Source organism: Triticum aestivum, chromosome 7A (genome assembly GCF_018294505.1).
Source record: "Triticum aestivum cultivar Chinese Spring chromosome 7A, IWGSC CS RefSeq v2.1, whole genome shotgun sequence".
Classification (NCBI taxonomy): Eukaryota; Viridiplantae; Streptophyta; class Magnoliopsida; order Poales; family Poaceae; genus Triticum; species Triticum aestivum.
In genome coordinates, this window is record NC_057812.1 from 141,742,198 (window position 1) to 141,753,287 (window position 11,090).

Consider the following 11,090-nt stretch of genomic DNA (forward strand, 5'->3'; position numbering starts at 1 on the left):
TACAAAGACACACAAAAAATATCGATATACAAAGATACACAAAAATATCACTCGTAAAATGCACAAGTTGTAGTAGTTAAATTGAACAATTTACTGTTACACATTTTGAGAATGTACAAGCTGTTTGATAAGGGCAGGTGACGTGTCCTTGGTATGTGGATTTCCCCATGTCTAGCACATGATAACCATCTTGCATTCATATCAAATGCATGTGAGCCGATAGCATTCGAGAAATATGGTACGATAGTGGTTGGAGATACTAAATCATGACTTATAGGAGCGGGTTGCATGTGCCGGAAATGAAGGGAAGTCCCGTCCTCACACGAGCCGATAAATGCAAAACAGTGAATCACCTCAGTGGCAACAGTGCCCAACATACAAGCTTGTGTCCACTATAGGCACAGTCCAGTTAGTCTAGTGACGAGGAACATAGATCGCCCACATATAGAGAGAACATAGATCGGATTGTATCTAAACAAACAAGATTAGGCTTGAAAGGCGTCGGGAATCGTTTTATAGTTGGGTAACCCACGTGTGGAAGTAGTAATTATTTTGGTCTCTTCAGCCAAATCACATGTGCAAGGGCGGCATATCCAAGTCCCTAGTTATCATCATCGTGTAGCCCAAAGATAACGTCCAACGGCCTCACGTAGCTTCGAGGGAAATCGAGAGGTGCCGGCTTTCCGTTGCATCTCACTTCCTATCGTAGCCTCAAAAAGTGAACGAGGAGGCATGAGCATGGCAACAGCAAAAGAGAAAAGAAAAGGCGAAGAGGCTGCTAGGCTGCACACCTGCCCCGGCGCCGCGGGCGTTCCCCCAATATCCTAATCTCGATTTTGTATTTTTCTTTATCCGAGCAGCCCTCTCGGACCCCACATAGTACGCGCTCTTTCGATAAAAATTCCGCCTGCCCGGCCTAAATTCCGCAGCCACGGGCCACGTGCCGCCTGCCCGCATTCGCGAAGCGTATCCACGTAGCCGTCGGGTTCGCGCGCGCCGGCGCGGCCTTTAACCCCGGCCGGCACAGCCCAAGCATCCGAGCCGCACCATACTCTGCCCCACCACTTGTGCCACGCCGCGGCCGCCATTATTCCATCCCACTCTCACCCGATGCCGCCGCCACGTACCCTCGCCGTCCTCCTCCTCGCTGTCGTCGCCGTCGCGGCCCATGGCCGCCTCCTCGCCTCCGACGGTCTCCCGGGGCAGGGGAGCGCGTCCGACGCCGCCGTGCTCCGCCTCTCGTCGGCGGGGCGGCCGGCCGGGGAGGCGGAGGAGGGCGGGTGCGAGATGACCTACGGCTTCCTGCCGTGCACGGAGACGGCCGGGGGCAACCTCTTCCTCGCGCTCGCCTACGGCTTCCTCATGTTCAAGTCCGCCACCTACCTCTCCGCCGGCAGCGAACTGCTGCTCGAGATCCTCGGCCCGGGGATCGTCGGCGGCCTCTTCCTCCCCATCCTCGGCGCGCTGCCGGACGCCTTGCTAATCCTCGGTTCGTTCGTTCTTCTTCTTCCCGTGAACTCTGTTCATCTCCTTCTTTCTTTTTTCACAAAAAAAAAAACTCTGTTCATCTCCTCGCTTCGCTGCGTCTGTTTCTTTTACTTTTCGGATCGTCTCATCGTTGGATGCTCCCAATCGATAGGAACCATCAAATGTTTGTCATCCAATGGCTAATAGTATGATATTACCTCTACTAGTTAAGATAATGTCCATGATCGTGCAGGGCTATTGTGGACATTTTACTTCTACAAAATAGGAAAGAGATTAGTATTTTTTTTGCAGGTAACTAGGAAAATGGTTATAGTTTCCTTAAATCTTGATGGTAAATAAGGAAAGATAAAAATCCCTTATTATTGTTTTACTAATCAAAAATCTGATTTTTACGGGTACTAATCAATCTGTTAACACAAAGGAGCAACATGTAGTGTTTATTTTGTTCTGTTAATAATGTGCGTTCTTTTCTCTTTTTTTGCCGGAAATTAGTAATATCACTATGTTCGGTTTAAGTACATAAGTATATTGATTATTAATCACGTAAGTAATTTAGACAAACTAATATTTTCGCCATTTGCACCACACACACATACAAAAAATGTCAATATGCATATTATATAAAAAAATATAATGCTTAGATATTAAATATAAACCACATGAATTTTTTCTCCAAAACCAAAGGATATGACAAAAAGAAAAAATGTCACTTTAATATGCAATGTATAATATAATAAAGATGACTGTGTGCATTGCTTGATGCAGAGGCCGGGGTTATCCTCCTTTTCAAAATAAATTTTAATATATAATAAATAGTATGCATTATAATATATTTTACTCTCAGCAAACATGCATAGTATACAAGGAAGTCATTATTTGGAATGACTTAGCATCAAATAATTACATAATAAAGTATGTTTTTTGTCCCATTTTTACGAACACTCGAGTGATATGTAGATGCAAAATGCATAATGTGTCTGTTTCTTGCATTCCAGTTTCCGGTCTCTCTGGCACTAAGGAGGTTGCTCAAAGTCAGGTTTTGATCGGAATGGGCCTGCTGGCGGGATCTACGATCATGCTTTTAACCATACTTTGGGGATCTTGTGTTATTGTCGGTAAATGTGATCTGTCAGAGGATTCTACTACAATCGATTCCCAAGATACCAAAGCCTTCAGTCTTTTTGGTATGTTGTTATTTCTCAAATTCCAGTTTGGGGTTCCGACCTAAGAAATCATTGAATGCACCTGACATCTGGACTTCCAAACAAATCATTGAACAATATCACCACCTAATAGCTTTGTATATTTAGTTACAATGTGATGCTCAACATCACTAGACTAGTTTAGATAGGGGCTCTACTTCTTCAGCTTACACTTAATGAAACTATTTTGAGGAAACACTTCATGAAACTATAGGTGTTTGTTGGGTCACGCAGTATAAGAAATTTTGATTTCTTTTTACCTCTACATCACAAACAGAATTTTGGACATGATACATCAGTATGATGGCTAGGAATAGTCACCTTCTATGGCATAATTAGTTTCCATGGCTTGCATCAGTGCATACGTGATCCATTAGACCCCTTCTGATATTTTGCTAAATAACATCTGCGCTGTTAGGCTCTGGTGTTTCCACTGATTTGCAGACCAGCTATGCAGCAAGAATCATGGCGATATCTGTTCTCCCCTTTATCGTTGTTCAGATACCGCAAATTCTGAAGCTCCAATCTGGTCATCGCTTAACTCTACTGCTTGGGCTTATAGTTGCAGTGCTACTTCTGCTTACTTATTGCCTGTACCAGGTATATACTGACCTCATGGGAAAATGAACCCTACGCTTTCCCACCTTTTCTGCTTTAATAGTACATTTCTCTCTTGTATAGCTATGTACATTTCTCTCTAGTATAGCCATGTACATTTCGTCTGAAAAAATCGTGATTTTTTTATCAAGACACTTTATAAAATCTTGGAGGTAAAGGAAATTTAACAAGAATAAATGATGCCTCTCTACCACCCATCTGACTTTCCTCTAGGCATTTCATTTGGTCAGGAGCTGAAATCTTTTGGCATGTGTTCATATATGTTTTATTAATTTTCCAAGGGGCAATCACACACTACTTACATTTATTATCATCTTATTTTGATCTATATTGCCCCATTGAACAATACTTGCATACTCTACAAACAGATCTTTCAGCCATGGATCCAGAGGAGGAAATTAGAATATTCAAGACTGAAGCATGTAATGTCTGGGCTTCTGAAACATGCTCAAATGCATACTTTTGGTCACCTTGTTGAGGATGATGGCACACCAAATGTTTCTGTCATAGAGAAGTATGCCACTGGTTTGCAATTCGTTTTTACCTATATTTTCATCCAAAAAAGTACGTATCTTCTAAATAATACTGTAAAAATTGGCAGGTTATTTCACAAAATTGATCTGGACAATGATGGAAAGATAGGGCGTGGTGAACTACAGGCTTTCATCGTTGGTGTGAATTTTGAAGATATTGAGTTGGATACTAACCTAGCTACAGATCAAGTCATGGCTGACTTTGATAGGTCTCGGAATAGTTCCATTGAAAAGGGAGAATTCGTTGATGGTGTCCTTAGATGGCTGGAAGAAGCTAAGCGTGTTGTTGCTGGTTCTGGTGCCTACTCAAAAAAGTTTATGGATGATTTTCACATTGTAAGTTTGTAGTCACATGTTTGCGCAGTTGTTTTGTCCATAAAGATAAATTGCGCCATCCTACAATTGTGCAGACAACAGGGGAAGAACATAATGCACTGCTTGACAAGCATGAAGATGATGGTGAATCTATTGAAAATCCAACCTGGACATGCTTCAAGGCCATTTCACTTTTGCTTCTCGGAACTGCAATGGCAGCTGCATTTGCAGACCCACTTGTTGATGCTGTGCACAACTTTTCAAGTGCTACCAGTATACCATCTTTTTTCATTTCCTTCATTGCGATGCCCTTGGCTACCAATTCCAGTGAGGCTGTCTCAGCAATTATCTTTGCCAGCCGAAAGAAGCAACGCACTTTGTCTCTAACATTCTCTGAGGTATGTCTGTTGGATACCTTGTGTTTACTGTTGACTACTGGAGCAGTCATACAAATACCTTCATTCTGATTGATTTCTTAGTCAATGTTTTTTTCCCTTCTCCACTAAATTTTTCTTGTTTTAATTCTCCTATACTGTTAGCCTAGTTATTTGATAATCTTATATTGCAAGGTATTCTGTGGAAGAAATTAGAAACAGTTTTTTGAAGAACTGAAAGTTCTTACATACTGTAGACTTAGGCTTCCTTGGTGTTTTGTTGTTACCATGGAATTCTATTTTTTTCTTGTTTTTATTTCTCCTATACTGTTAGCCTAGTTATTTGATAATCTTATATTGCAAGGTATTCCGTGGAAGAAATTAGAAACAGTTTTTTGAAGAACTGAAAGTTCTTACATACTGTAGACTTAGGCTTCCTTGGTGTTTTGTTGTTACCATGGAATTCTATTTTTTCTTGTTTTGTGCAGGCTTCTTTTAAGTGGATATAGGATGTATGGTGCATAAATATTTGTCTGTTTTTGAGTTGCTTTTAGATATACGAGCATTTTGCTGTATTATTCTTTTTTCTTGGTCAAGCTGCAACCAAATATTTATTCCGTTCGGATACATATGAGACAAAATGTGATAGGACAATCAATGGATGTTAGATTCTGTACAAACGTTAGTCACAGAAGCAGAGCACATCACATCACAAGAAAGCTTAAACTGAGCCTTAGAAGGCGTAGGGTACTTTTAAGGATTTAATACAAAACTAATTCCGTGATGGTAGCAAGGGTTTGAGCGCAGTTTACTAGAAGATATACCAAAAAACATACTTCAGATGATAAAAAATTCTACTCAAATGGCAAAAGGAAATTCTACTCAAATGGCAGTGTGGAAAATTTGATTGAATGATTTTTGGCATCACTACAAAAATTTGATTGAATGATTTTTGGCATCACTACATACAAGTCACTCTCGGATCTTTGTGCAAAATCTGATTTCATTGAATGATTTTCGGCATCAGTACGTATAAGTCACTGTCTGGTCTTTGCAGTCGAACGTGGATACATGTTTTTTCAGTGGTACATGGATATATGTTGTATACAAGACCGACCACATGAAAATAGTGTGGCTCTGCTTATTTTGGAAATATTTCCATCTTATTTTCCATCAGCATGTCATTGTAAAAATAGCATGGCCATATCCTTTTTAAAAATAAGAAAGGCAGGAGCATCGCAAACCAAAAATCTGTCGATACCGCAGTATTTGTACTTCTCAAAAGTTCCAAAAGGGGAATTTCATGCGATGCCGCCATTTCAACTGCAGGTGTACGGTGGAGTGACCATGAACAACACGCTCTGCCTGGCAGTGTTCTTGGCTCTGGTCTACGTCAGGGGCTTAACCTGGGACTTCTCGTCGGAGGTGCTCGTCATCTTCCTCGTGTGCATCATAATGGGCCTCTTCACCAGCTTCCGGACCAAGTTCCCGCTGTGGACGTGCTTCGTCGCATTCCTTCTGTACCCACTGTCGCTGGTCTTGGTTTACATCCTCGACTACAAGTTTGGCTGGTCGTAGACCTGAACCTGAACTGAATGGTGATTAGTTGATAGGTCTGATATACGGCATGGCTCACTTCTCTTACTGTTTGTAAACCTCAGTCTGGTACGTGTTTCCGGTTGGATGCAGACTATGGCTTTGACATATTGCATACTTGGGGCCGTCACTAATAAGTGAAGATGAACTCTGTGATCATGATATCGCGTGTGTTGCTGCAGGAATTGGTTCCAGTATAGTTCATCGAGATTTGTCATACGAAACATGAATCTATTGTATAGTTGTTAAACATCAGTTGACAAACTAACATAAGTACATAACTGAATGAGAAGTCTTTATCCATGCGTGGTTGCATATTGAAGTGGGTTTTTTCATACATGGCTGTATATTTTGAGGTGGTATGTTTATCTATTTATGTTTTGAGTTGTTATGTTTCTTTTTAACGATTTTGTTGATATAATAATAGTGCTTAGGTCCAGGTCGGTGCGAGGCTTGCAACTTTCTTTGAAGCTCAGCTGCCATATCCTCAATACTGTGGTCGATTGTTTGGCGATGTTGTGGCCAGGTCGTTCGCATATGCCCCTTGTGGGGTTTGTATCTAGGTTTTCACCTGGTTTTCCTCCAATTAACCTAGCAATTCTCTTCTTCTTAATCGACGAAAATGGCTAATCTTTTGCCTCGTTTCAAAAAAAAAAAGTTGCTTAGGTCTCGCTCGTCACCAAGACAATTTCGGTAAAATACAACTCAACATGTGCACCAGCACCACTATTACTCCATCAGCCATCCCCCACTAAACTAAATCTACCAACCAAAATTTGCCCAGTCTGAACTCGTCGTTGTTGGACAAATCGAATAAACCATCAGAAGACCTTGATAGTTTTCCAGAAGCTCTTCCATTTCTTGGTTTTCAGGTTACCAACTGGTGCCTGAAAAAAACAACAGTTGGTTAAGACTGAGAACGGATGTAAGAGCAAAGTAAAAATACAATATTGACAATCAAGGCCATTAACTTGGCAAAAAGAAGGTGACCTGTCGATGAGACAATGCAGCATCAGCGTAGCTTAAAAATTGAAATGGGACTAGATTTTGGACTTTAGAATTTGGAGGCTTATAAGTGCATTCATCATCTAAAGCATGACGAGCGTCAGCATCATCATTAGGTTCGGTCTCGGTTAGTTCGGCTCCGTATTTCGGTCATCGGTTTATACACCCACCCCTAATCATCATCATTGACTACATACTCAAGGTTCCTGCATTTCAACTCTTCAAGCATGGAGGTAGGCTTTTCTCTATTTGAATTTTCAGGGTCAACTTCCCACTCACAGGAGCCGTCCTTGTATCACCAATTTTGATGATAAAAATAAGTTTATCCATTGTCTTTGCATTTAATCGTTTTACTTTCCACATGATGAATACATGATCCAATTCCGCTTTATAGATGAGCTACAAATGGGTTGCGGAAGAATTTTCTTTTCCATCTTAGCTAATTCTGGACTTTGTGCCCCATACCATTCAACTCGACATGTTGCAGCATTATAGGCGTAGTGGAGATGCCAAAGAAAAATATATTTTTTTGTCATTAGTCTTTCATTGGCACAGTGGAAATAAGGTATCAATTTGTATTTGTACATTTCATTATGTGAAACAAATCCAATGAAAGGCAAAGACAGCACGAAACTTTTTATTCAAATCCGCAACATAGTGATGCAAATTTGGAATCTTTAGGGTACCCTCCGACCCTATTTAATATAATTCAACCGAACTAAAATTTCAAAAGTAATGTGAATTCTGAAAACTTAGTTCATTTAGTTGAACTAAGGAGGGTCGGAGGATACCAAATTTGCATCCCTACCGCAACGTGTATCAAGATTCTCTGAAGTTACAAGGAAGGTCTCTTTTATAAGTAGCAAACTGAGACTGAAAACTAAAATGGAGCACAACCAAACAAGGATTGCAACCAGGAGATGCAATGCAAGGAACCTGGAGTGGAGGATGAACGCAATGATGATCATACGGACAGAGATCAGGTGACTTGCCCATGGCAAGTCCTGATCATACTTGTCCTGCTTTCAATAATGAATAAGAGATAGAAGATACAACAATAGCTGCAGGCTCTTCATAAACACAAATGTTTCATGGGCTGGAAAAGCAAAGCAAAAAGGTACCTATACTGAAGTATTAAATTTTGAGACTAAACAATGACACATAAGCTCATGGGCTTGTTGTTTATCAGTCCATTCGTTGTTCCATTAAGCCAATTTTGCAACCAGCACCAATTTAGCTTAGTATTTTGCTGGTATGGTCACTCTCTTTATGCCAAACCAAAATGATTGGGTTCACGAATCAACATCCAAGATCACAAAGCGATATAATTGGGTTCACGAGTCAAATAATATGTTCGTGAATCAGAGTCGGCGGACCAAAATCACTAGGTTCACGAACCAAACATGTATACCCCCAGCAAAATGGGAAGTGTCTAATAAAAAAGGAGCAAATTCTGAATATGGTAACCATGATTTCAACAATTGCAAGTTTCTAAAAAAAACTAGAACCACTAACAGTGACAACAAATTATAATACTCCCTCTGTTCACTTTTATAAGGCTTTGTAGACGTTTCAGACAGTGTGCAAAACAGCACAATTTCACTTGTCTGAAACGACTTATAAAAGTGAACGGAGGGAGTATGAATAAATAAACTCATCTCTGCAGAGCAATTCCACATATAATATAGCATCAGGTCCAGATGCATTGCAGACAAGTCCATATCCAAATTTATCAATTAGCTGCGTAAACCTAAGGCCAAATTAATTCATACTATAAATCAAGCATGTTCACTGGAAAACTGGAGATGGCACTCCACGATCCATATCTACCTAGGTGCTGATCACATCCGTCACTCTGCTATTCATTAACTAGCGATGTTACACAAGATCACCCATAGCATACTGTTTAACATTAAAAACATGGGTCAAGGGGGTGACAAACCTTAAAATGTTATTCCAACACGACAATCCAGAAACATGCTCCCAGACTAAGCATGCACAGAGTCTCATTTTCCATTTTGTCTTTTCAGGTAGAAACTTCATTCGGCACCTTCTCAGCACAGTAAGATGCATAAGTCGCAGCAAGGCCTGGAATACTCTTCTCATAAGGATGCACATACTTGTCCAGAAACTTCTTCTCAGTCAGCGCGATAACAGAATAGAAGTCAAGCTCAGGATAAAGCAAATCCTTCGAGTTGAGAATATTTAGCAAGGAATGCCGTGGCAGCAACCGGCGCTCATAGCTATACATGACCAGCACTGGCCTTTGAGCAATATAGGGTATCTCCAGCCCAACATCCCTTGTCAAGAAATTCACAGCTGTCTGCATCCTTTCCTCGGACATAGTGAGGATACACGGCATCTTCCTCACAGCAGTCAACACATCATCCTGTGACCAACCAAGCATTTCAAGCATCCCCATTTTCCTGTCAATTTTCTCCTGGCTCTGAATCACGAACGCCATGAGCGCGTAGCGAAACAATGAGGAATCCCGGGGCACGCCAAGCTTATCGATGTACAGCACGGCATTCTCGACGTACTCGGGGAGCCTAGTGAGCACCCGGGTAAGGTATGTATCTGAAAATTCTCGGACACTTATCCCGCATTGCTGGAGGATGGCCAGGTTGGGCTTGGCGACCTTCTCGAGGTCCGCTCCGAGGATGCCGCCGTTCACCTTGATGGCCCCGAGGAGCTTCTCGAAGGAGCCGAAGACCGGGAGCCAGAAAGCGAGGTTGGGGCCGAGGGAGGAGCTGCGGAAGGTGGTGCGGGCGAGCGGGATGAGGCGCGCGATCTGGGAGCGCTTGATGCCGAGATCCGTGAGCTCGGCGACGCGCTTGGACAGGTTCAGCTCCACATCGGCGCAGAGGAACTGCGGGTCGGCGGCGACGATGGCGGCGGTGGTTGAGGGGGAGATGCCGAGCGCGGCGAGGAAGGCGAGGACGGCGTCGATCTTGGAGGGGGACTTGAGGTGGGCGAGCTTCTTGGACGCCTTGCGCGCCTTGGGCCGGGAGAGGCCGCAGGTGGTGACGAGGTAGTCCTCGACGGCGAACGGCTCTGGGGATGCGGGTGCGGTGGCGGCGAGGAGGCGGTGGAGCGGGGAAAGGGGAGAGAGGGAGGGTGTGCGGACATGAGATGCGGAGAGGAAGAGCTTCCGGAGATGAAGCATCGCGTCGCGGCGGCGGCGGCGGCGGAGGAGGATTGACCGCTAGGCGTTTGGGATGTTGTAGCTGTAGGGTTTTTGCACTCCAAGTGGCCGTTTTCTTGCTGTGCCGCTGATGATGTATATTTGAAGATGTTAAAATAGGTGTCGTAGGTATAATTCATATCATAAAAAGTGATTTTTACATTTAAAAATGTCAACTCCGACAGATGATATATATTTGATGATATAAAACTACTACTTCAATAGATAGATTATCTACAGCCGGACTTTGCAAATCTGGCCCCTCAAGTGCCCACGGACGCGCCGGGGCGCGTTCGCGGAGACTAACCGGTCACGTCTTAAATAATGCAATTCACATCCGGACACCTCAATTATCATATCTCAAATCCATACAAACTCATGCAACTATGTAGTTGCACACACATCACCCGTTACTCCATCACACTACACTAAACATGCCATCGGACTACCAAAATTTGGCATGTTTGGCTATGGTGGACATCATCCACGACTGCCCTTGCCCTTCCCGGCGTCCTTGCCGTCCTTCTCGCGGAAGTACTGGTCGAAGACGCAGTAGGGATCGAGCCGGGTCTGCTCGTCGCCGGAGCTCCTCGTCGTCGATGTCCTCCTTCGGTGGCAGTCCGACCATGGCACGGACCGCCCGATTCTGCTCTCGGGAGAGAGAGCACGTGTTCCTCCGCTGTCATTTCTTCACAATGTGGGCGCGGATGGATTCCTCCTATGCGGCCGCCCGTGCCGCCGCATTAGCCGCCTCCGCCATTTCGGCCGCGATAAG

General features: G+C 43.2%; 2 protein-coding genes across 3 annotated transcripts; one reads left to right on the top strand and one right to left on the bottom strand.

Annotated features, from left to right (window-relative positions):
• Nucleotides 1-754: 754 nt before the first annotated feature.
• On the top strand, nucleotides 755-6,429 carry LOC123148656 (sodium/calcium exchanger NCL2). 2 transcript variants are annotated; one of them, XM_044568140.1, is made up of 7 exons: nucleotides 919-1,489; nucleotides 2,484-2,672; nucleotides 3,109-3,290; nucleotides 3,677-3,822; nucleotides 3,910-4,177; nucleotides 4,252-4,554; nucleotides 5,860-6,429. In XM_044568140.1, the coding sequence occupies exons 1-7, from the start codon at nucleotides 1,111-1,113 to the stop codon at nucleotides 6,106-6,108; spliced, it is 1,716 nt and encodes a 571-aa protein (XP_044424075.1). In that variant the 5' UTR covers nucleotides 919-1,110; the 3' UTR covers nucleotides 6,109-6,429. The 2 variants fall into 2 exon arrangements, with proteins under 2 accessions (XP_044424074.1, XP_044424075.1); XM_044568139.1 differs by having other exon boundaries at nucleotides 755-1,489; nucleotides 3,677-4,177.
• Nucleotides 6,430-6,741: 312 nt separating this feature from the next.
• LOC123148657 (uncharacterized) lies at nucleotides 6,742-10,386 on the bottom strand. Its single transcript, XM_044568142.1, has 2 exons — nucleotides 9,074-10,386; nucleotides 6,742-7,013 (listed from the first exon to the last, which is right to left on the bottom strand). The coding sequence occupies exon 1, from the start codon at nucleotides 10,295-10,297 to the stop codon at nucleotides 9,158-9,160; it is 1,140 nt and encodes a 379-aa protein (XP_044424077.1). The 5' UTR covers nucleotides 10,298-10,386; the 3' UTR covers nucleotides 6,742-7,013; nucleotides 9,074-9,157.
• Between the last annotated feature and the right edge of the window lie 704 nt (nucleotides 10,387-11,090).